The sequence below is a fragment of the Schistocerca gregaria genome, chromosome 5 (assembly GCF_023897955.1).
Source record: "Schistocerca gregaria isolate iqSchGreg1 chromosome 5, iqSchGreg1.2, whole genome shotgun sequence".
Lineage (NCBI taxonomy): Eukaryota > Metazoa > Arthropoda > Insecta > Orthoptera > Acrididae > Schistocerca > Schistocerca gregaria.
Window position 1 is genome coordinate 275,251,443 of NC_064924.1, and position 26,758 is coordinate 275,278,200.

At 39.1% G+C, this 26,758-nt stretch overlaps 1 protein-coding gene and 1 non-coding gene across 7 annotated transcripts in view; both read left to right on the forward strand.

The window, feature by feature from the left end:
- LOC126272596 (GATOR complex protein WDR59) overlaps positions 1 to 26,758 on the forward strand; it is a 238,149-nt gene that overhangs the window by 18,562 nt on the left and 192,829 nt on the right. For all 6 annotated transcript variants that reach the window (XR_007549246.1, XM_049975537.1, XM_049975533.1 and 3 more), the window contains exon 3: positions 20,290 to 20,425. Coding sequence is in view for 5 of the 6 variants with exons in the window: in XM_049975537.1 (XP_049831494.1) it covers positions 20,290 to 20,425 (136 nt within the window). In the remaining variant the exon portion in view is untranslated. The remainder of the gene's footprint in view (positions 1 to 20,289; positions 20,426 to 26,758) is intronic.
- Trnat-ugu (transfer RNA threonine (anticodon UGU)) lies at positions 18,558 to 18,632 on the forward strand. The gene has a single exon. It is a non-coding gene; the product is annotated as a tRNA-Thr (tRNA).

The window sequence follows — 26,758 nt, forward strand, 5'->3', positions numbered from 1 at the left end:
GCCAAGTGAAAGTTGATAATAAATTTTCACAGAAATTTAGAACAAGCAAAGTCCTTTTACAGGGCTGACTCATGTCACCATCATCATTTAAAACCTATATAGATATTTGCCTCAGAACATGGTCTTGTAAAAGTAATGGTATGGGATTAGAACTAAGAGGTGGAGTTTACCTAAATCATTTATTGTTTGCTGATGATCACGTAGTCGTAGCACAAGATGGAGAGGATGCTAATTATATGTGCAATCAACTAGCAGTAGCATACAAAACTTGGGGTTTGAAGATTAATTACCAAAAAACAGAATACTTGACTAATGATTCAGATGAGCAATACATTGAAGGAAAGAAAATCAAAAAGATAAACACTTTCTGTTATTTGGGATCCATTTTAGAAATCGAGGGAAAATCAGAGTCAGAAATCAATAAAAGAATTAGTAGCAGACGGAAGGTCATTGGGATGCTTAACTCAGTCTTATGGAGCAGGAATCTAATGAGCAGAACTAAAAAATTAATATACAAATCCATATTAGAGAGTGTGGTTCTGTATGGATTGGAGAACTGGACAATTAACATGAAGCACATTAAAAAATTACAAGCTCTAGAGATGGACTTCTGGAGAAGATTGGCAAGAATCTCCAAGAAAGAAAAGATAAGGAACACCGAAATAATAAGGAGAATGGAAATAAAAGGAAGAATATATGACGTAATGGATAGGAAGAAATTACAGTGGTACAGGCATGTATGACCAATGGAGAAAACCAGAATACCAAAATTGATACTGGAGTGGGAACCGGAGGGGAGAAGAAGAAGAGAACGACCTATGACAATCTGGATCCAAAATGTACAGCGCACAATGAGGAGAATGGGCACAGAGGAAGATGACACACGAGATAGAAACACCTGGAGGAATATTTTGAAAATATAGTTTAAGAAGGTTTATTCTTTGTATTGTAATTTCCGAGTAAATTATTATGTTGGAGATAAGCCTCTGTAATGAGAAAAGCTCAAAATAATAATAAAAAAATATCATTGACTATTCCTTTTTCCCAGAACTTGACAAGTTCTATTACAGGGACATGAGCCATAAGGCGAGGGGTTGGGAACAAGGGTTGTTTAGGGATGGATGAGGATATTGTGTAGGTTCAGTGGGCAGCGGAATACCACTGTGGGAAGGATAGTGGGTAGGACATTTCTCATTTCAGGGCATGACAAGAGGAGTCAAAACCTTGGTGGAGAATATAGTTCAGTTGCTCCAGTCCAGGTGGTACTGAGTCATGAGGGAAATGCTTCTCTATGGCCAGGCAGTGATACTTTGGGAGGTGTTGGATGACTGGAGAGATATGGTTGGGAGGGTCATTATGGCTTGTGAAGGCCTCAATGAGACCCTTGGTATATTTTGAAAGGGACTGCTCATCACTACAGATGTGATGGCCATGGGTGGCTAGGATTTATGGAAGGGACTTCTTTGTATGGATTGGGTGGCAGCTGTCAAAGTGGAGGTACTGCTGGTGGTTGGTAGATTTGGTATGGATGGAGGTACTGATGGGATCTTTGAGGTGGAGGTCAACATTTAGGAAGGTGGCTTGAGTTGAGTATGAGCAGGTGAAGAAAATGGGGGAGATGGTGTCGAGGTTGTGGAGGAATGTGGGTATTGTGGCCTTACCCTCAATCCAGTTCATAAAGATATCTTAAGTGAACCTGAACTAGGCGAGGGGTATGGGATTCTGGTTGTTTAGGAAGGACTCCTATAGATGGCCCATGAACAGATTGGCATAAGCTGGTGCTACGCAGATACCCACAGCCATACCCTAGATCTGTTTATAGGTAGCATCTTCCAAGGAGAAGTAATTGTGGATGAGGCTATAGTAGGTCACGGTGACTAGGAAAGAGGTTGTTGGTTTGGATTCCACCAGGCATTGGGAAAGGTAGTGTCCAATAGCAGTAAGGCCATGGGCATTAGGGAAGCCATAACAACAGCAACAAAAACAATGACAACAGCTCTTGAATTTATATCGCCTAAACATTTGTAGTACAAGACTTCTTTTAGTACTCATTTAGATCCCCCCCCCCCCCCCACTTTTTTTTAAATTTAGGGTCAGTTGCCACTTTTCACACCATACAGATACCTTGTCTTTGCTGACGTGACATTTGTATATCACATAGTGAAAAAAGTGATGTTTCAAACCACTGAGAAAATGTTTTTTTCTGACTAATTAAAAAAAGAAATTATTCTGGTAGTGAACGGAGACGAAAATTTAATAGTCATAGGTGACTGGAATTCGAGAGTAGGAAAAGGGACAGATGGAAACATAGTAGGTGAATATGGATTGGGGGAAAGAAATGAAAGAGGAAGCCGTCTGGTAGAATTTTGCACAGAGCATAATCATTGCTAACACTTGGTTCAAGAATCATAAAAGAAGGTTGTATACATGGAAGAATCCTGGAGATACTACAAGGCATCAGATAGATTATATAATGGTAAGACAGATATTTAGGAATCAGGTTTTAAACTGTAAGACATTTCCAGGGGCAGATGTGGACTCTGACCACAATCTATTGGTTATGACCTGTAGATTAAAACTGAAGAAACTGCAAAAAGGTGGGAATTTAAGGAGATGGGACCTGGATAAACTGACTAAACCAGAGGTTGTACAGAGTTTCAGAGAGAGCATAAGGGAACAATTGACAGAACTGGGAGAAAGAAGTACCATAGAAGAAGAATGGGTAGCTCTGAGGGATGAAGTAGTGAAGGCGGCAGAGAATCAAGTAGGTAAAAAGACGAAGCAGGCAAATGTGCTAAATGAAGCAGGCAAAAAGGAATACAAACGTCTCAAAAATGAGATCGACAGGAAGTGCAAAATGGCTAATCAGGGATGGATAGAGGACAAATGTGAGGGTGTAGGGGCTTATCTCATTAGGGGTAAGATAGATACTGCCGACAGGGAAATTAAAGAAACCTTTGGAGAGAAGGGAACCACTTGTATGAATATCAAGAGCTGAGATGGAAACCCAGTTCTAAACAAAGAAGGGAAAGCAGAAAGGTGGAAGGATATGTATAGGGTCTGTACAAGGGTGATGTACTTGAGGACAGTATTGTGGAAATTGAAGAGGATGTAGATGAAGGTGAAATGGGAGATACGATATTGTGTGAAGGGTTTGACAGAACAGTGAAAGTCCTGAATCAAAACAAGGCCCCGGGAGTGTACAACATTCCATTAGAACTACTGATGGCCTTGCGAGAGCAAGTCCTGACAAAACTCTACCATCTGGTGAGCAAGATGTATGAGACAGGCGAAATATCCTCAGACTTCAAGAAGAATATAATAATTCCAATCCCAAAGAAAATTACCGAACTATCAGTATAATAAATCATGGCTGCAAAACACTAACACAAATTCTTTACAGATGAATGGAAAAACTGGTAGAAGCCGACCTCGGGGAAGATCAGTTTGGATTCCGTAGAAATATTGGAACACGTGAGGCAATACTGACCTTACAATTTATCTTAGAAGAAAGATTAAGGAAAGGCAACCTACATTTCTAGCATTTGTAGACTTAGAGAAAGCTTTTGACAATGTTGACTGGAATACTCTCTTTCAATTTCTAAATGTGGCAGGGATAAAATACAGGGAGCGAAAGGCTATTTACAATTTGTACAGAAACCAGGTGGCAGTTAAAAGAATCAAGGGGCGTGAAAGGAAAGCAGTGGTTCGGAAGGGAGTGAGACAGATTTGTAGCCTCTCCCCAATGTTATTCATCTGTATATTGAGGAAGCAGTAAAGGAAACAAAAGAAAAATTTGGAGTAGATATTAAAATTCATGGAGAAGAAATAAAAACTTTGAGGTTTGCCGATGACATTGTAATTCTGTCAGAGACAACAAAGGACTTGGAAGAGCAGTTGAACGGAATGGACAGTGTCTTGAAAGGAGGATATAAGATGAATATCAACAAAAGCAAAACAAGGATAATGGAATGTAGTCGAGTTAAGTCGGGTGATGCTGAGGGAATTAGATTAGGAAATGAGACACTTAAAGTAGTAAAGGAGTTTTGCTATTTGGGGAGCAAAATAACTGATGGTGGTCGAAGTAGAGAGGATATAAGATGTAGACTGGCAATGGCAAGGAAAGCGTTTCTGAAGAAGAGGAATTTGTTAACATCGAGTATAGATTTAAGTGTAAGGAAGTCGTTCCTGAAAGTATTTGTATGGAGTGTAGCCGTGTATGAAAGTGAAACATGGATGGTAAATAGTTTGGACAAGAAGAGAATAGAAGCTTTCGATATGTGGTGCTACAGAAGAATGCTGAAGATTAGATGTGTGGATCACATAACAAATGAGGAGGTATTGAATAGAATTGGGGAGAAGAGGAGTTTTTGGCAGAACTTGACAAAAAGAAGGGACTGGTTGGTAGGACATGTTCTGAGACATCAAGGGATCACCAATTTAGCATTGGAGGGCAGTGTAGAGGGTAAAAATTATTGAGGGAGACCAAGAGATGAATACACTAAGCAGATTTAGAACGATGTAGGTTGCAGTAAGTACTGGGAGATGAAGAAGCTTGCACAGGATAGAGTAGCATGGAGAGCCGCATCAAACCAGTCTCAGGACTGAAGACCACAACAACAAACAATTGAAAAAATTGGAATTCGGTGTTAGAATTATTTACATTGTTTACAATTTGCCAAGTAATTGCACTGACCATATGAGTGATCTGTTCAGAAAAATATTACCAAATAGCAATATAGCAAAACAAATTCAGCTCCGCAAGAGCAATAATTGTCGCAATCATGGGAGAAATGGTCAAAAAACATCCCAACCCAGTACCACAGTTGAACTATGCTACAGATAACAGGTATGGCATTGACACTTTGGTTATTTCCATCATTTTTATTTGTATTTTTATTTGTATTTTTATAGCCATTATATAGATTTCACGTCCCAGGAAAAGACTCACATCAGTTGTCTCGGAACAATACTAAAAATGAGCCTTAACTGTTGATCTTTTGTACCTCCTGATTTTTTTAAACTTCATCTCCCAAGTTTTGGATTTTAAAGGTTGTCGGGTATGCAGTATCACAAGGGTCATGGCACCATCTTATTTGAACATTTGATTGTTTTCAGGGTGCTGATACTTTTGTATCATGCTCCCTGTTTCTGGTGAGATAAGCGGGCATAATGAAGATGCCCACTCGATGTTTGATAAGATTATAATAACTGGTGAATCGGGAAGCCCACAGTTGACGGTCAGTTTGTCATCCTTCCAGCTATTGCAGCCCAGTGTCACCTCCACCATTGCCACTAATGCTGCATGAACTAACAGTCGTATTATTATCTCCACCACTGCCACTAATGCTGCACGGTCGTATTTCGAAGTACCTGATTCAGGTTGATGTTACGAGGGCAGAAATCTTATGAACTGTGTGGGCTGTCGAAAATCATGTGTCCTTTTCTACCGCAGGAGAGCAGACTGCTTTGTTTCCAGTCATGTTCCCTAACGATAATGTAGGTAGCAAGATGCAGTTTCAGTGGACCAAGACATCGTATAGTATTGTTCGTGGATTAGTTCCCCACTTTTGAAAAAATATTTTTGAAGATCTTGAAGGGGGCGTTTCTTTTACAATCGTATTTGATGAGAGCCTTAACAAGTGGCTGAGCTGCAGAAAATGGATATTGCTCTCAGATATTGGCACAAGTTAACAAATAAGTTGAATTGCATTATTTTTTCATCAGTATTTTCTAGCCTTACCACTGCTGCCAGTATGATGTAAGTTTTAAAATGGAAACTTCTGATCTGAATCTTACCAACATGCTTCAATCAATGGATGGGCCTAATGTCCATTGGGCATTCTTGAAGGATTTGTGTCTTGACCTGAAGAGTACAGTGGCTCAGTGCATAAACCTTTTTTGATAAGGAATCATGAGGTCTTCATACAGTTAATCTGAGTTTCAAGAAAGCAGCCCTGAAGACTAACTGCAGCATTGTACCTTTTCTGAGATCAGTTTATAAAGTGTTGAAGAATGTACCTGGAAGGAGAACTGATGACAAAAGATTTAATAAACCTGAAAATCTGCCCTTCCCTAAAAATTTTTGCTTTATGCACTGTCTGAAAAACGAGCATGTGGCCGACCAGGATGTAAAAATTGTCTCCTTTCTAAAGATTTATGGGGACAAAGTGAAGGAGCACAAGATCAAATTAGACAGTTACAGCTTCTGAATGATGTTGAAGTACATTGAATATCCTCTGCTGCTGGCTAAACTATCATTCTTTAGCTTTGTTTCAGGGTAAGTCATGCTCTTTTTGAGGGAATTCCAATGTGTGACCCCTATGGTACCTTTCCTGTACGATGCTTTGTCATTTCTACTTGTTGATGTGATGTCCTTGGTAGTTAAGACTGAAGCATTGTCTACCACGAAATCAGTGTGTGTGACATAAAACTTGATAATAAAACTGGTCTTATTCGTGCAATATACAAGAACTTAGGTTATGCTGTTTGATCTGAGTTCAGAAAAGTAAAAGTGTGTGTCAGAGACACTTTCAGGACTGAGTACAGCAATTTTCTGATTGAAATGTGCTCAACCTCTTTCTAGAGTCACCTTTGAAGTGCAGAATTTGTAGATACATAAGCTTTTGTGATCCAGGTGTAATAAATAGCAGTCCAAAAACTAGCAACGCTAGACTTTTGAATGTCTTACAGAATCGGATAAGTACTAAGGACTGTGACGAAGTTGATAAAGAATTTGTGCAACTCCTTGATAAGGAGGTAGTTTTGGGACTCTCTGCAAACTACAAGAGGGCTGAGATGAGAATTGGTTATTTTTGGAGAGACTTATTGGATAGAGATACCACCTGTCAGCATTTGTATAGCTTTCTTCAAAAAGTTCTCATTCTGAGCCATGATCAGCCTTTGTAGAGCAAGGTTTTTCCATTAATAAAGAGTGTATGATAGTCAACCGAGAAACTGTGATTGGTAGCCTTATGTCAAGTATATGACTGCCTGAAATCAGTTGATGGTGTCTTCAGGATTGACTTTAACAAGAGAATGATTCAGGACTATCGCAATGCCTGAGAACGTCATGATGTGGCTTTAAGCCAGAAGCAACATGAAAAAGATGGAGAAGCCGAGAGAGCTAAATGGAAGAAGTCCATTATTCAGCAAGTTAAAGAACTGGCAGCCAAAAAGTCACGGATATTGGCCGAAAGGGCCGCTGTGCTGAGTGAAATTGATGAAGAGATCACTTCTCTCACAAAGGTGTTTTGACTGGTTTTCAGTGATTGACTTGAATTATTTATTTGACAGAATACAAAGTATTATTATTTCACAGAGAAAAGTCACTAAATGTACGCCAGTGCTTTTCTTATTTTTAAAACTTTAATTTTATATTATACAACATAACTCTTTCATGTTTGGTCTGAGGCATTATCTTGCCTGGAAAGTTCATAAATCGTATGTGGTAGCACAAAGGTGTTACCAAAGCATGAACCCTAATGAAAAAGGTGACTGAAAAGACCACTGTCTACTTTTTGATGATATGTACGCCAGGCTTGTCAGGATATGAATACATGTTTTATATGCTCTCGTTTGTGTCCGTTTTTTCCAAATGCTCTTGTAGTATTTAGTGCCAGACTCTTGACAGTTAATTTAGGGAAATAATGGCCAGGCAGCTATGTTCCAGATGTAGATAGCACACACACACACAAAACAAAATTCATAAAGGTGTGACACAAACCTCTACCAAACAGTATCTCAAACTGTATCTTAAAACATCTGTTGCTCCAGTTCCTTTTGTTACTTCATTTCCACCGGTTGTGAAGGAGTCTCACAACCATTTTGTGGATGAACCTCTTACTTCACAACCTTTTCGGGCACACTTCATTACCCACATCACTGCTTCAGTCTGCCAGTACCTATCTCAACTTTCCAAATTCAATTGGAATTGTATGCAACAATGTAGGTTTGTGTCCTTACCCAACAGACACTTCAAAAATTTAAGGAGGGTGGGAAGAAAGATGTATTCTGATGAGTAGTTTTTGAAGTCATCTCTGCTGCAAACGATGTCCTCATTACATCATTTGAAAAATGACTTATAGGGTTTGAGATAAAACTTAAAAATGAGATAGTAGTAAATCAATAGTATTAATGATCAGGTGAATTGTCATTTCAAACAATGTGTTACAAGGATGTGTACTGTAGTTATATGATTTGATTTGTTGTTAAAAAAAATATTTTCTTCCTTAACAACTTGTCAGATTGTTTATGATGTTAGACAGCTAAACATTCAGTATTTGCTGAAAGTTAACTTCAAGTACAAATTTTAAATTCCTATGAGTGCACATAATAAAATATGTGATAACCACTGCAGAGAAAAAATTAAGAAAAACTGTTATTATTTTTATCTCTATGTCTTGTTATATAACTTTAGCATTTGTATATAGTTGTTCCACTTGCTTAGTCCTCCATTCCCAGTGGTAATTATTGGGACTGCTGGTAATTATTGTTGCTGAAGCTATGTAAAAATACCTCTATCATTTAAGACTGAAGTGCCAGAATCTTGTGACTGCTCATTTTATGCACGCAGTGTGTTTAGTCACAGCTTAAAATTTGTTTGAATTTTACATGAAATGATTAAAGTGTTACCTAGTTTGCTAAAAATTACTAAAGTTTCACATACTGTAACACCTAATGAAAAAGCAAGGCTTCTGTTTAGTTTTCATTTGCTCTTGAGATTGGAAGCTCTTTAGATGTAAAAGTAGTTTCAACAAACTTCAAATTTGTTATTTACATTAATCTGATGAACAGTTTTCTGTTCATATTAAATTCTTGCATTGTGAGTCAAACAATTTGTATGGTGATTTGATGCCATTTCATTAATATAAGCACCTTAAAACCAAAACATTCAACATGATGCGTGAGAGTTCAGAGTGATAAATTGTAATTAAATATTGGGTTCTGCCATAAAAGTTTCTTTTAAATTATGATTTTATGACACGCCACTGTCATAACTACTATTTGAAAAACAATTTTAGCCAAGTAAAGATTTCTGTACACACTTTAATCCTTTGCTTTGATAAATTTGTGTTTTGAAGGATAAATCACATACATACAGATGTGTGGTAGTACTTGTCTTGCATTTGAAGAGGACTGATATTTTTGTAGCATTTTTACATGAGTGTTTTACAATGTGTGTTCACCACCTGTATATTTAAAAATTGAATAAAGCAACTAAAAAAGTAAGCTAGCAGCAATGAAAGAAAAGTTCTTGAATAAAATGTTCTTCTCTCATTTTTTTCTGATTTAGTGTCAACAATTACGGGATTGCCGTTAATTCAAAGTTGGAGTTAACTCATTAATAAAAACAGAAATTCTTCATCTAAAAATGACTTTCATTTATACAACTCAACCTATTTACTTATCCTTCAGATCATAAATCCTGTAAATGAGACAACTTGCTGCTCATTCAAAACTAGAGGCTTAATAACCTGTTAAGAAATGCAGAAGCATTTTTTTTAATCTCAAAATTTGACTGGGAAAAATGCTAAAACTTGTCTGAAAATCAGGGAATTTCACATGGGGAAACTTGTGACAGCTTTTAAGTAAAATGCAATATTTTGGGCTCAGTAAAGTTTGTGTCATCAAGGAATTACTTCTGTTTCATTTAGTGCTTTCCTGGTAACTTTCCCTTCAACAGGCCTGCATTGGCTTCAGTTACTATAACAGTACTAAAATTCCACAAACACAATTATGCACCTGTCAAATTTGTTGACACTTATCATATTTATTGTCATTTCCATAAATGTGTTGAACAATTGATAGTTATTATTAATATAGATACTGATTTCATAACACTAACCCGTAGAAACTGTATCATTATTGAAGACGAAACAATTTGGGTCATTTAAATTTGTGTTTTTGAACTGTTTCACAATAATGTTTTGTTAAGGTAAACAGTGATAAGTGCACTCAGTTAAGGACCTGTTGACATATTTTCAAAAATAAAATTTTGGACACAAGTTATGATTTTAAAAATATGTTATTACTCTAGAAATATTTGAAAACAATTACTTATTTGAGCAAAACAAAAGACAAATAAATAAAATAAAATCACAATGGATGTAGCTGAAAATCACATATATAAGACTTTACTGAAACATTACTAGGCAATTTCTCGCAACAACCAACTTGTCCTTCATCATTGGTTACAGCCAAGGTCTTCAGTTGTCTCACTATGAGAATTTGTTGAATTGCTTATAATTTTGCTATTATCTGTTGACTGGAAACAAAATTAATATTGAAAAATGCTGTATCATTTATAACTCAGATAGATGGCCAGAAAGTACATTTATTTATTTTGCTGTCGCTCTGTACTAGTGCTTCTTCCATGGTATGGTGTGCACTGTTTTCAAGATATGGAAAACTTTATTTTAATTTTGTAGCTAGATGCACTTTCGGTGCTACAGTTGTCAGGCAGCATAAGGGAGAGAAGTGGTGTGCACCATCTGTTTGTGACTCTGGTTCTATGTGGTGTTACATTTTTAACTATTTGTGAATTGTATTTTCAGAAGTGAAGGTTAAGCAATAGCTCAGCATTTGCCTTCAAAATGTGTAAAACTGCTTAATAACCCCATTCAAGTTGACTAGTGTACCACACCAACAGTCATTAAACAGCTGGCAGATTCAATCCTTGTCTAGCTCACATTCCTGTCCCACAAGCTAGTGCACTGCACATTAAGCTGCATTAACTGTCCTATAGAATCACCTTACTGACTAACACAATTGGACTCTAAACTTTACCAAAACAATTGAACTCTTTAACTTTTCAAAGGTAAGATTTCAAAGTTGACCCTGTTAAAACTGTAACAAATCATGAAGTATCACTGTTAGGCCTGGCAGTTAGTGCTAAAGTACATGCCTGGAATCCGAGAGGGTGTGGGATTGAATCCCACATGGACAACATAAATTTTCATTGTGACTTTAATGCATGCTTCACCTCTCAGTCATTTGAAGAGTCTCCAGCAATGACACATTTTGGATTCGACATTAAACTGTAGTTGCCCTTTCCCCATTTGGATTACTGGTGAAGTTAGAGACACAATTCATCAAAATGACGGCCACTTGGAAGACTTGCACCTGACCATTCAACCACATGAATTATTATTATTATTATTATTATTATTATTATGCAAAGATCATCATTTTATTACATTAAATAAGCAGTTACCTAACTAGCAGTCAGGTCACATGGTGCTTGATGGATACACTTCCAAAGTACAACACAGTTTTTTTTTTACTGACTGCACTCTTCTCCCAACACCATGTCATGCTCCCTCAACAGGAAGATGCGGAAATTGTGATCCAGTGCAATTTTTGGCAGGGCAGTCATGCAAGGAACAAATTGAATGGCTTGCGAGCAGTATGATTTCATATTTCTCAATAACATAGATCACAAACAAAACACTATTATTTAATTACTTTTTACTCACTGAAGACATAATAAAATTTATATGTGGCACAAACTGTTGACATACAGACAGATATGCTGTTCTTGTTGCCATGTGATTGTGCCTTCTTTAGTTTCATATGCTAACAAAGCCTTTCACACACAAATATATCATAATTGATACCACTTTTGCAGACTCATTATGAAGACTTGGAAACTCTTCCCTAGGAAAACTTGTAGATCTCCCAGACACTTTCAACACAAAAAAATTTGGTCTTTTAAATGGGAATTACATTACAGATTGATCATTTCCTTCTGGGCACTTTCAAATGAAGTGAATACGGTCTTGAAATCTGACATACGGCCTCAAAAACAGTTCAAAAACAATTATGAGATTGTCAGCATCCTGGAAATATTTGGAGAACTGTTCCTGTGAATCTTTCAGTGACTCAGTGAATTCCTCAAAATTCACGTTTTGTTTCATGCCAAAGAGCTTAGGGAATTTGAAACACTCCTCCTCATATGTCATCTTGGAGCTTCCATATCATCTGGTGAAGTCCCCTCATAGCTGCAACCAAAGTCCATGAACTCTTAGTGCCGTGCAGTACGCAACACAAAACATGAGATGTATTGTTTGACACACTCCCTTCGAAACATTTGTTGGCGAATGTGGATAATTTCTGTGCTCTGGTATGCACATGCTATTAAGGTAAGTAAGGGTTGCCAGCCTCACTTTTGCCTGTAAGACAAGGCTAAATTAGTCACTTCCACTATTCCATGCCCTGCAGAAGTCTGACTACTCTCACAAGGCTGCCAAGTCTGACCATTCGATTGGACGACAAACACCCTAATGCAGTTTATTCTCTTCTAATATCCCTCACTAAGTCCACTTCGTCTGTGATGACTGTAATTCCCATCCATTTTTAAAGGCTTGTGACAGGAGATTACTAGACTCTTGTGACAGGAGATTACTAGACTACCTCAATTTGTGTAAGTAGCTACTGGACCTTTGAACTTTCTTCATACCATGAACATTTAAAGTGACAGTTGCACCGCACTGTCACTACAATTCGCCAAACTGAAGAAAGTCGTGCCTCACCTAGTGCCAGAAGAAATGAAGTCACATCACACTTCTAAATGAAATTTTGTGCTGTACTGAATAGTTCCTAGAGAGACCAAGATATACTGAGCAGTGTCAAGACAGGCCGATCTCCAGGCCACATGTGTGCACCAAGTTGTGCTTGTGTGAAGCTTTGCATGTCACGGACAACCTTTTTACAGTAGTGTCAAGCACGTATGGAGACAGGTGGTGGGACAAGCACACAACGTAATGCTCCAGCCAGTAGTGATGTTCTGCCACATCTGCCTGTACTGAGCTATTTGTGGTGTGTGTAGACCATTAGCATTGATTTTCATGTTATTTTAGGTATGATGATGTTACTTAGCCTCTATAGTGTTCATTATGGGTGGCATAAAGCAAACATGACAAGTACAACATTAAAAAGTGACAGTGATAGTATTCCAGTTGTATAAATACTGCTAGGGAGTGTCAGACGCAGGAGCAGTGGCCCACCATACACTTACCACTGTGTTCCCATTGTAGGCAATTGCTGAAGCTTGAGTTGTGGGTCTGTGCACACCATTATAGACCAAGTTAAAGTGAAGAATCTCTATGTTGGAATTTAAATACTTATTTGAGTATAAAATAAGTAAAATTTTATGCAGTCCTGTTCGAACTCACTTATCAATGTGCAAATCCCATCTGAAATCAGGAATGGGGGATGAGAATAACACTCCCAGAAACTTCCAGACTGAATCTTCCACCCTCAGCAGCATCAGCTCATTTTGAATGTTCTTGGCAGATTGAAACTATGTACCTGAGACTTACATGAATCTGGAACCTAACCTCTCTTTGGCAGTACTCTTACTGACTGCATCTTGACATGACTCATGACCTGCCCTCACAGTTTCACTTTTGTTAGTACCAGTCTCTTACTTTCCAAATTAATCAGACACTCTGCCACCTATCCTTTTGGACTAATACACTGAAAGAAAGGAAACTGAGGAACAGGCTTCTAGACTGTGACTGAGCCTTTTCTATGTAATTTCCTTTCTTACAGGAGAGGTAGTCCAGCACGTTTTGCAGGAGGGCTTCTGTGAAGTCTGAAAAGTGGGAGAGAATTTCAGAGGGCGGGTTGTGAACCTTGCCTGTATAGCTCAGTCATTAAGAATACTGTTGGCAAGTGACTTGGTTCCATGTCAAGTCCTAGTCCAGAACAAAATTTTAATATGACAGGAAGTTTGGAGAACAACACTTTCTCTGAAGAACTGAAGAAAACCATGGAAAACACCAGCTATACAACGTAAGGGTTGTGCTGTGAGTCTTCAGAACTGAGGTGTGACAAGAAAATACCTATGGACTCAGAGTTAATCAGTTCAACAGTGAGCCAAAATCTTAACTTGTTCAACAATACTCCATTACAAATACATGCACAGAAGAGCATGGAAACCTGACAGCTCCACAATCAACTAAATAGATCACAATTAAACATTTAACAACTTTTGTGATGGTGGATCATTTTGAAGAGTGAATGCTAGATATTGGCAGGATGCAGTTTGAAATGTGCTATGCAAGAATAATAAACAACACAGTCTTAAAACAGTGATGCAAAGAGACTATGCAATTAAGATAGTAACCAAAAATTCAGTATCACTTTAGAAATAAATTTGAATCCATTACTGAAGACGAAGAGGATTGGGTGGGAACATTGGCAAATAGGCAGAAATACAGTCATGGGGTAACAGAAGAAATCTTAAGAGAAAAACTGAGATGCGAAAAGAAATGGTTCATGAGGCATGAGAGAATGCCACGAAAGCTAGAGTGAAAGTGTAGGAATGCTGTATGAGATAGTACAAGAATGAATATTAGCTTATAGCTACTGTTTTGTGCACTGTCAAGAGAAAGTTGCTGATTGATATGACTATAAAGGAAGGAAGGAAGAAGAATGGTAACACACAATTATAAAGGTATTGAAAGCTGGAAGGTAGAGGCTTTAGGGAGGATATCATCATCTCAATATATTTTAGGGGACAGATTCCAGAAGAATGGAAAATGTGTAGAATTATCCCTTTGCACAAGCGAGAAGCAACAGAGATAGTACCAACTATAGAAGAATTTCTCTGCTGATATACATTTCAAGGTCCTTCTGCCATCCTGTTAGGAAAACTGAAACTCTTTGTTTCAGAGTTAATTTGAGATAATCAGGCATGCCTTTGAGTAACAATATTTATTGCAGATAAAATATTTACTGTAAAGGCGCAATTCCAATGCAGTGGCTGTGGAAACGCTAGCCATGTGGCATTATCCGAGCACCTGCCCAATTCATTCCTTTAATGCAATCCTTTAGAATAGGATGTCTGCAGTCAAGTGAGAGCAGAGATATGCCAAAGTGACATGCAAGCTGAGTGCTCAGACTATAATAAACCATTGAAAAGGATTGCATTCAGTTATGTCAAAGGAGTGTCATTGGGCAGGCAAACGTATACTGCTGCGTGGCTTGCATCACCATAGCTGCCACATTGGATTTGAGAAAAGTGCTGTCATTTTAACAGTTCCATTTGAGAGCTTTGTTGTTTTCCCAAGGCATAAGGCAGGATAATAGGAAATTAGCAAACATAACTAGAGCACACACAAGAAGGAAAAGAACAAAGGTGTGAAGTAGGAGAGAGAAGCATTCTGGAAGTTCAATACTTGCTGAAGTTTGTGACAAGTTTGCGTCTTTTCACCATTATTATCTAACGTAGTGCTTATGAAAGTCATCCAGGAAATGAGGGGAAATGTGGAAGATGCCAACTGAATTAAGAGAACTTATGTTTTAACAAGTACAGATTATGTCACAACCTTGACAGAGTCAGAAGCTGAGTCTGAGGGATGGTGAGGAGCCTAGCCTGTAATGCGTGCAGTCAGCTTAAAAATCAGTGCTGCGAGATTGGAATGATGGTGCTTTCCAGAAGAATTGGTAGAGTCCCCGATTGCGAGTTGGGATTTGAGACTGAAAATCGTGGAAGATCTTTAATACATGTGTGGCAGTCATTCTGCATTGCCTTATCTAATTAACTACTTAATCCCCAAACATCAGTTAACTAAAGCACCATCCAAAATAAGGTCATGTAAAAACCAGTGCAATATTACTGCTAATAGTAGACTGACAGTTGTGTTACTTTACTTATAACCTGTTCCCGAGAATTGAGGATAACTTTTACTGAAATAGGTATAACTATATAATAAAACATAAGCTGTAATTGTACATATGATAATTAATGAAAGTTAAAGAGAGTAGAAGTGGGGTGGGAAGGGAACAGGTGTAAAACTGGTACATTTAAAATAATGTACATAAGATCTTCTATGATCCTGTGACCGTAAAACTGTGTTCTGTAAATAACAAGTGTTGTAAACTGCCAGGAAGCAATTTAAAAGGAAGAGGATGAATTGGTAAACAAGATTAATCTTGAAATATTGGAAAATCCTTTAAAAGTTTTTGTAATTCTTTGACTATCAATGTTTTGTAAAATGACAGCATTGAATAAAATCACGTGAGAGTATTGGGGACAGCTATAATAGTGCTGTTGTTGGGGGGGGGGAGGGTTGTTCAAGTTTGTGCCATGTTTCATGAGGAGTGCTAAATAACAACTTACGAATATTCTATCAGCTTATGATTAATACTAGTGAATGAGACTGTATATCATCATCATCATCATCATCATCATCATCGTCATCATCTTTGTTTCCCCTCTATCCAACATCTGGTTGGGTTGGGGTATCAATTGTACTTTGCCACTTCACTCGGTCTTCCCACCACTCTTCTTCCACAATTTGGTTCCATAGCAGGTTTCTCCTCCTTAAATCATCTTTATTATATCAATCCATCTTGTTCTCGGTCTTCCTCTTGGCCTCTTGGCCTCAATCTTGAACTCCATGATTCTTCTTGGTGTTCTTCCCTCTCCCATCCTCTTCACATGCCCAAACCATTTTAATCTATTCTTTTCCATTTTCTCAGTCAACTTCTACACTCCAGTTTCCTTCCTAACATCTTCATTTTTCACTGTGTCTCTTCTCGTCTTCCATAGCATACTTCTCCGAAACTTCATTTCATTGGATTGTATCCTGTTCTCTCTTCTAGTCATAGTCCAAGTCTCTGAGCTGTAAATTAGTATGGGTTCAAACTAAGTTAATGTATGTATATAGAGAATAATTAAAACTTTCACTCACCTTATGTACAAAGCCAAACACAGGCAGAAACCACACAAAGGTGCACAGCCTAGGAGGTTAAAAACAGAGAGGAAAAGCATTTTATCACAAAAGAATACTGCACAGTGGCAAACCATAGTGCGTCACCATCTACTGAGGCCCTAGGATGGTGGCAGAACTATAAATGCTCTGCATATAGGCTGAAAAATCAGTTCTTGGTTAAATCTATGAGGATGATTTAAAAATTGACAGGAAACTATTTTTTGCAAAGCATATATTTCACTTACAGTTACAAACAAGATGACATTTTTCAACAGAACTATCCTCCTTTTTGATACACTTCTCATACTGTTGCTCAAATTATTCTACTCCATTTGAATAATAGGTTTTCTGTTGTGACCACAACCAAGAGTGCACTGCTTCTTAAACCTCATCAACATTTTCAAATTGTTGTCCTCTGAGAGCATCCTTCAGGAGCCCAAACATATGGTAAGGAGTGAGATCAGTGCTGTAGGGGAAGGCAGTGTGATCTAAATCTCAATCTCCAAATGATACCAAGAGTTGCAGCGGCAGTGTGAGGTGGTGGGGGCACATTGTTGTGAAGGATAAGAACACATCTAGACAAAAGTCCTCTGCAACGGCCCCATATTGCTGGCCTTAGCTCATTCTCCAACATGACGCTGTACTGGGCACTGCTCACTGTTTCATCTCTTTGGTGATAGTGTCACAAAATTGGCCCATTCATATACCAGAAAAGGGTGGAAGGATCTTTCTGGCAGAGGTTTGAGACTTGAATTTCTTCTTTGCTTGAGATGTGTGTTGCCACTCGTAAGACTGTCTTTCGCTTTCTTGATCATAGTGATGCACCTATGTTTCATCCCCTGTGATCATACATGTTAGAAAGTTATATCTTTCAGTGTTATATCATGCTAGAAATTATGTAGCAGCCTGCACATGCATCATCTTATACACTACTGGCCATTAAAATTGCTACACCAAGAAGAAATGCAGATAATAAACTGGTATTCATTGGAAAAATATATTATACTAGAACTGACATGTGATTGCATTTTCACGCAATTTGCGTGCACAGATCCTGAGAAATCAGCACCCATAACAACTACCTCTGGCCGTAATAACGGCCTTGATAAGCCTGGACATTGAGTCAAACAGAGCTTGGATGGCGTGTACAGGTACAGCTGCCCATGCAGCTTCAACACAATACCACAGTTCATCAAGAGTGGTGACTGGCATATTGTGACGAGCCAGTTGCTCGGCCACCATTGACCAGACGTTTTCAATTGGTGAGAGATCTTGGGAATGTGCTGGCCAGGGCAGCAGTCGAACATTTTCTGAATCCAGAAAGGCCCATACAGGACCTGTAACATGCGGTTGTGCATTATCCTTCTGAAATGTAGGGTTTCGCAGGGATTGAATGAAGGGTAGAGCTACAGGTTGTAACACATCTTAAATGTAACGTCCACTGTTCAAAGTGCCATAAATGCGAACAAGAGTTGACCGAGATGTGTAACCAATGGCACCCCATACCATCATGCCAGGTGATACGCCAGAATGGCGATGACTAATACACGCTTCCAATGTGCGTTCACCGCGATGTCGCCAAACACGGATGTGACCATCATGATGGTGTAAACAGAACCTGGATTCATCCCGGCCAGTGACCTTTTTGTGCGAATGCACGCGCTATGCCCAAACTCTTACAGGACTTGGTAGATTAATCTGCCATGAGTAATGAGTGTGATGGGCAAACATCTATTAGGCACACTACGAATTTAGTGGTGTGGACATGTTGCGAATGTGGGTCTCACGGGGAGCGTGCAAGGGATAAGTCCCTGCAGGCGCACAAGCCCCCGTGCCCTCGGTGGCTCAGATGGATAAAGCGTCTGCCATGTAAGCAGGAGATCCTGGGTTCGAGTCCCGGTTGGGGCACACATTCTCAACATGTCCCCAGTGAAGTATATCAATGCCTGTTTGCAGCTAGGGTGACCATTTAATTATCATTTCATTCTAGCGAAAGCTGCACGGTCAGCAACGGTAACTGTTCTTTCGGGAACAGATACTACCTTCATATATAGTTTAAAATATATGTTGAAGTGCTGGTATATGCAATATTTCTGGCCTTTCCGTCATCTGAAAAAACAAATTTTCCTCACTTGTGAGCATGCAACATATAATTGAGCTTGTAAAAGCATGGATTTTTCCAGCTTTAATCCTTGCACATAAAGTGACCTGGTTCATGCTTTGACAACACAAATAAGACACAGATTGTGCTTCATACTTTTAAAGTTTTCCAAGTCAACTAAATACCAGTAGGTCATTTCTGAATATATTTACATGTCACTCCTTCTCTCCCCACCCCATCCCTAGATGTAATAGGGGTATCTTATTTCCACAGTAGTTTTATACAAGTAAGAAGTTATGTATATAGCAAATTTGTTTGAAATTTCTTCACACATTCCTGAGTTATTCTTTTACATCATCCCTTTAATCCCCACCATCGACCAAAGGGTTGTAGCTGTATCGTACTGTCACGTCATTTTTTTACAGTGATAATGTGCACCAAGTTTGGTAGAAATTGCGTCAGTAATTACAGATATGCTGAAATGCCACTGTGTCAAACTTCCTCCAACCAGTGTCTTAGTGGTGCAAATTTATTGCATTTTGATTCATGGAGGTCATACTTTCTGGGTTTGCAATTTTCTTAGATGTGCACTATGCTACTCTGTATTGTTGCCTTGCTATTATGGAGCATAGTCATGAGTCAGTGAGATAAGGATTCACTGAATTATGGGAAGTAAAACTGTTATCCGGTTGTCTCATACTGTACTCTGTGTGTGTGTGTGTGTGTGTGTGTGTGTGTGTGTGTGTGTGTGTGTGTGTGTGTGTGTGTGCGCGCGCGGGCGCCTCTGTTGGTACAGTGTGTATCAATATTATTTGGTTTTATGAACCCTCTGCCAGGCACTTAAATGTGATTTGCAGAGTATCCATTTAGATGTAGAAATAATGTATCAGTCCTCATTTGAATGAGAAACTTGCTCCGGTTTTATTTTTAATGCACCTAAGGGCATTTGTTAGTATTATGTTTTTATATGATGGACTGAATATCCTCTCTCCTGTTCTGACACACACACACACACACACACACACACACACACACATATATATACACATATGTGGGAGGGGGGAGGAGGAGAGAGGGGGGGGGGAGGGGGGTATAGACAGACAGACTTGTTCTGTGATTAGCTCTGACTGAACAGTTGTACAAACAGTTCTGTTGGAGGAACATCTGCAACTGAGCACTGTACCAGAATTTGAAAATACCACTTCAATTGTAAAGTTCGGGGGCCACAGTACCAAATTACTACACCTGAAGATGGGCTTATAAGAGCCCGAAACCGGTCATGTGGTAATAAAAGAACTTTGCAACTGAAGCGGTATTTTTAACTTATGAACAGTTGTACATATTTTGTTTTTATTTTGTCTATATTTATTCTTATTTTACAACCCATTAATTTATTGTATTATTTTAAACAGTAGCATAGATTTAACATTTGTTTTGTAATACATCATGTAATTTAATTTTCAGGCGTAGATATTTAGCAGTTAAAAATTTAAATGATCCATCGGATGCTCTTCACAAAGTTCCTAGACACAGTAAATATGAAGTTGGAGCAGCACAGTGGAATCCTAGTTCAACTAATAAAGAATTATGTGCAATATCTGTGAGTATAGTAGATAATTTTATTCAATAATTAATTAATTACTTACTAAAGATAAGCTTCATAAATATAGTAAACAAACATTTATAAAATACATTATCTGTTTCTTTCAGTTATGTAATTGAAGTTTAAATTAATTTTGTCTCTTTTCTGTGATTAGCTGTATCTTTCTCCCAGTTTTGTGTTTAGCTGGTACTTGACATATAGGAACCCATGGGAATATAATAGGACAATTCAAATCAGAAGCAGCAAGAAGTACATTAGAAGAGTTTAGTAATATTGTAATTAATATTTGTTTCAAGATGTAGATGGGAAGGAAATTTACATTTTTATGACTTGCTTGTATGAATTTTATTAAGAAACAAGCAGGTTACAAAGTAAGAAGCAGTGCTGTAACTTACGATAGTGTGTAGATTGTCATAAAGCCTATTCAAAGATAGAATAGAGCAGTCTTGTTGTAAAGTGCAGAGGTCGTCAGCAATAAACAAATGAGGAATTGATCCAAGTAGCAAATAAACAAGAAAATGGGTTGCTAACCTAGTGTTACCTTAAGACTGGTTCACACTATGTCAGTAATTTAGTCGAGTGACAAGGGATTTAAAAGCTTTCCCAATGAGAAAACTGGAAGTGGGCTATGGAGCACGCACTTCAAAGTGATTCACTGTGTGATGATGAGTCAAGAATTACGAGGGTCAGTCAAAAAGTAATGCCTCCTTTTTTTTTTCTACGTTTAATTGTCAGGAAATTTAAATGCAATTACATAGGTTGAAAACCACAACATTGAGGATCATTTTGTCATTTTTCAATGTAATCTCCGCCCATCGCTACAGTTTTGGTCCATCTTTGAACAAGGGCATGTATCCCAGCACGGTAAAAATCACAGCTCTGCTTCCTAAGCCATTGACGCACGGATGTTTTGACGGCCTCCTCATCTTCAAAATGAATCCCACGATGAGCTTCTTTTAGTGGCCTGAACAGATGGAAGTCTGATGGTGCCAGGTCAGGGCTGTATGGGGGATGAGGCAAAACTTCCCATCCAATTTTGACAATCTCGTCAGAGGTGTGACGACTGGTGTGTGGTCTTGCATTGTCATGCAAAAGAAGAACATCTGCCATTGATTTTGTTGGGCGAACTCGCTGAAGACGTGCTTTAAGTTTTTTGAGGGTTGTGACGTATTGAACAGAATTTATTGTGCATCCCTGCTCCAAAAAATCAACCAGAATCACACCCTCTGTATCCCAGAAAACTGTTGCCATAACTTTCCCTGCCGATCGCACAGTTTTGAATTTTTTCTTTCTCGGCGAGCTTGTGTGACGCCACTCCATTGACTGCCTCTTTGATTCGGGTTCAAAAAAATGCACCCATGTTTCGTCCCCGGTCACAATTTTTTTCAGAAACTCATCTCCCTCCAAACGGAAGCGCTGCAAGTGTTGGGAGGCTATTGTTTTCCTTGCCTTTTTATTCTGATCGGTTAACATTCTTGGAACCCACCGTGCACAAACTTTTGAGTACCCAAATTGTTTAATAATCGTGATCACACTGCCTTTACTAAGAGAAATAATGCGACACACTTCATCTGCAGTCACCCGACGGTCACCACGAATGATGTCATCAACTTGCTGAATGTTGTGTGGAGTCACTGCACTCACCGGCCTGCCGCTCCGCTTTTCGTCAGTCAACGGTGTTTGCCCTTCAGCTTCCTTACAACGACGAACCCATCGTCTAACAGTGCTGACATCCACTGTCACAATACCATACACCTTCTTCAGTCTTTCATGAATGCGTATGGGCGTTTCACCTTCTGCATTCAAGAATTCAATCACACAACGCTGTCTCAAACGAACATCGATGTCGGCCATCTTACAAACTTCTGCTGTGCTGCCACCTGTTGACACAGAAAGTTACTACTGCAGTGGATTGCAGAAGAAGGTTTGAGGAATGGCGCCAAATTCAAATTTTTCACTTAACTTAATTTTTTTAAGTAGAAAAAAATGGGAGGCATTACTTTTTGACCGACCCTAGTACACTGTGCAGCAGAGCTTATCCTAAAAGTTGTGAAAGAAGAGTGTGAAAATGCAAATAAGAAAAAAAATAGTAAAAAAAGTGATTGATTAAAAGATTTTCATAGATCACTGAATATGTTTCTTAGAGAATTCACAGAGGTAAAATCCACTGTACCAATACTGAACTAAGAGAAGTCATACCTGCACAAACAAAACGGTAGGCAGTGTTGTACCTTTTAGGTACAGGACACAGTTTAAAGACCTTGTCATATGTTGTTTGATTTGATAAATCAACTGTTTCTGTATTTCTAACTTGATGTTTTTAATTGCCTTCTTTCAAAATCCTGGTATTTTCATTGCCTTTACCAAACAAATGATTGTGGCTGCCTTTGGTGCTTTATTTTGGTACATGAGACATTTCTCATTCCAGAGCATTCTGGTACTACAGTAATCAGTGACGAACTTGAATGTCATATCACCACTCCATCAAATCATGTTGCTAGTTCACAAGAAACCAAAGCTTGTGGAAATGAGCAGTGGTAGTGTACCCTACTAAATAGATGGTGCTCACACTTGTCCTGGGCATACCGTTGGTAAATGAGTTGGGATGCAGTAAGCTCCTTGACTAGCTGCTATTCAATTTACTAAATGATTTTAATAAACTGTTTTTTTAGTCTGTCTTGTTCACACATGTTTAGTTACCAGATAACTGTGTAATTGAAAAAATTACTGGCCTACCACAAAACCATGCCAAACTTCCAGATCTGGTGGGAGGCTCTGGCAGCAATCCAGTGGTGACAATCTAAATGTGATTTCAGAATTGGCAATGTCACTATCAGATGTGGTGTGTCCTCAGATTCTGAAGTGTTTGGTCGGGACACTAAATTCCTCTTCACTTAATCTGGGAAATAAGGACATAATCATACAGTTTTGGGTAAGCTAGGCTGAGTGGGAGAACTGGCGACCAAACTTGTGCCAGCCTTCGATGCTTTGAACCACAGAGATAAAACTCAATCATTAAGCAGACTTCTCCGATAGCAAAACATGTTGTCAATTTCCATTCCATTTAAAGTGTTTACATACCTATGGTAGTCTAAAGTATTTATGGTTTCTCTAAGCCAGCAACAGAATGACATGCATGCCATTGGTCCACCTCAGGTGAGAATTGTTAGACCTTCCATGCAAACAGCTTCTGTATTTTTTGGTCACAGTGCACACTACATTTAATCGGATAAGTGTTCTTGTGTCAGCTAATAGGCAGAGCCATGGTGGGCAGAGAATTGTGGAACCCTCTAGGACAGACCATCTGTCACCTAAAACAGGTGAATTACACAAAAGGAAGTGGGCTTTCAGAATGTAGCAAACTAAGAGACATATATACAACAAGCGATGTGGTCAGCTAATGTGTAATAAAATTTACAAAAGTACTATGATGGTGAACTATGGAGACCGAGGGGCAAGCTAAGCTCAATAGAGTTATTGAACTTTTTGGTGCAGACATTTTTCATTGCAGGTCACTTGTCCCAGAGAAGTAGGTGGCTGGGACAGGCATATTTGATGATGATGATGATGATATTTGATTTGTGGGACGTTCAGCTGCGTGGTCATCAGTGCCCGAACAAATTCCAAATCCTTTCACTGTCCAGTCCTGCAAATTTTCCCAAATGATGATGAAACGATGAGGACAACACTGTGAATCTGATTTACTAATAACAAGTAAAATAAAGGAAGGTGACAACTCACCTGTAGCTGACTGATGGGTGGCATATAGAAACATGCAACAGAAAACAGTACTTACATGAGCTCTCTCTCTCTCTCTCTCTCTCTCTCTCTCTCTCTCTCTCTCTCTCTCTCTCTCTCTCTTTTTCTTTTTCTCTCTTTAATAAAAGTACACATTCACAAACACAACCAGACAGACACCCAAATGCACGCACCTGTGGCTGGGCCGAGACTAATAATTGATTATTGATAGCAATTGCCTGGGCAGATGGTGGCGGGGAGGGGGTAGGAAAGGATGCATGAGGCAGGGAGGTTATAGTGGGATGGTGTGAGGTAGAGCTTTCGACAGATGACTCAACAGCTGCACAACAAGATAAAGGAGTTCAGAGGGTAGAGTTCATACAAGCTAGAGAGAGGGTTGTCAAGGAGGGGGGGGAGGGGAGGTGGTGTTTAAAAGGAAGACAAGGAGGAAAGAGAAAAGGGAAGTGGGCGGAAAAGGAGAGGAGAGGGAGAGGGGGGGGGGGTGAGGGAGAGGGGGGGGGGGGGAGAGGGAGAGAGAGAGAGAGAGAGAGAGAGAGAGAGAGAGAGAGAGAGAGAGAGATATGATGAAGGGGCGTGAAGTTGTGGGAGAAGGCAGTGTACAATCTGGACAGGGAATGAGTGGTATAGAGAGAATGGAAAATTTAGAATGAGGCTGTTGGAAACAGGTTAGTGGAGGTTTAGTTCATGGGGACAGCAAGAACACAGGATGTGCTGGAGGGACAATTCCAACCTATGTAGGTGGAAAAGAACATCCAGGAAGGTTGGTCATTGAGTTGAGAAATATCAGATGAAACATACTTTGGAGTAGATGTTGAGGTTATGGACAAAAGAGCAAGACTGTTCTTGCCAAAAGAGCAAGACTGTCCCTGCCGTGAGTCCAGATCATGAAAATGTTGTCACTAAATCTGAACTAGAGTGTTGACTGTGTAGGAAGGATTCTGGCAGATGGCCTATAAATAAGTTAGAATACAATGATACCATGTAAGTACCCATGTCAGTACCAGGGATTTCTTCATAGATTTGATCTTCAAAACAGAAATAATTATGTGTCAGAATGTGGTTGGCTATGACAATTAAGTAGTGTTCCATGCAACAAGGCCATGGGCGTGTGGAATGGTGGTGTGAAAGGACATTGAATCACAGTGATCAGCAAGGAGTATTATGGTAAGGGGACAGGAGCTGTGGAAAGGCGGTGAAGGAAGTGTATGCTATCTTGAAACAGGATGGGAGGTACGGACAGTAGTTTGGAGGTTTTGGTCACCAAAGCGGAAGTTCGTTCTGTGGGAGCAGTGTACCAAGCTCAAATGGGAAGACCAGTTGGAAAAATCTGTGAGGGTAGGTTTGTGGAGTTTGCAGAATAGGTAAAAGTTATGAGTGCAGGGATTGCTGGTGTCAGGATCTCTTATGTGCTCTACTCACTGAACTTTTCACATCTTTTTTGTTTAGTCCCTAAATTACCTGTTGAAACACATGCCTCACACCATCCTGCTACCCCCTCCTCCCTTCATGGGTCCTTACCTACCTCTCCACTTCCCCATCTGCCCAGGCAACTACTATCGATAATCAACAGTCAGTCTCAGCATGGCTGTGGGTGTGTACATTTGGGAGTCTGTGTGGTTTTGTGTGTGAATGTTTGTACTTTTACTAGAGAGAGAGCAAGAGCTCGAAAGCTAGTGTAAATACTGTTTTCATTTGTATGTTTTTATACATTACACATCAGTCAGCTATAGTTGAGTTGTTGCCTTTTCTTTATTTTGCGTATTGTTTTACACAGGAACTTCCTTAGTTGATTCAATAATGAAGTATGTTGCAACATGGGCTGCATACAGTGCAGTTATGTGAAATTGCAATGTCTTGAGTAATGGTTGGCTCAGTTGATACTGTTAATTCTAAAGTAGTATCCCTAAAAGATAATTTAGATTCAGGGAATGGACAAGAATATGAAAACACCAAAAACACAACACATTACCATGCCTAATGCAGTGTAGGAATCCCATTGGCATTCAAAACAGCTTCCAGTCATCTCGGAATAGATAAATACAGGTCCTGTATGACTTTCAATGGAATCATACCATTCTTCCTTCAAAATTGTTGTAAATTCATTTAATGATGATGGAGGTAGATAGCAGCCACACACCTCCCTCTCCAAAGTAGATGACAAAAGCTCAATAATATGCAGATGCGACAATTCATTCTCATGCTCACAAAACAAGTTCTGGGTGATGTGGACTGTGTGACCAGGGGTCCCATCGTCTTGGAACACAGCTTCACCATTTGGGAACAAACATTGTACCATAGGATGGACCTAATCAGCCAAAATGGTCATATAATCCTTGGCAGTAACGTGATATTGTAGAGTAAGCATAAAGTTCATGGAATCCCATGATATATCTGCCGAAACCATCACTGAACCTCTACCTTGTATCATTCTTGGGATGTAAACCCAGCCAGAAAGAAGAATCATCCAACCAAATGACTTCCTTCCATTGCTCTATAGTCTTAAGTTAAATGGCTTTGGCACCACGTTTTCCTGCTATGGGCGTTTGCAACACTGGTGAGGAGTTGTGAAAT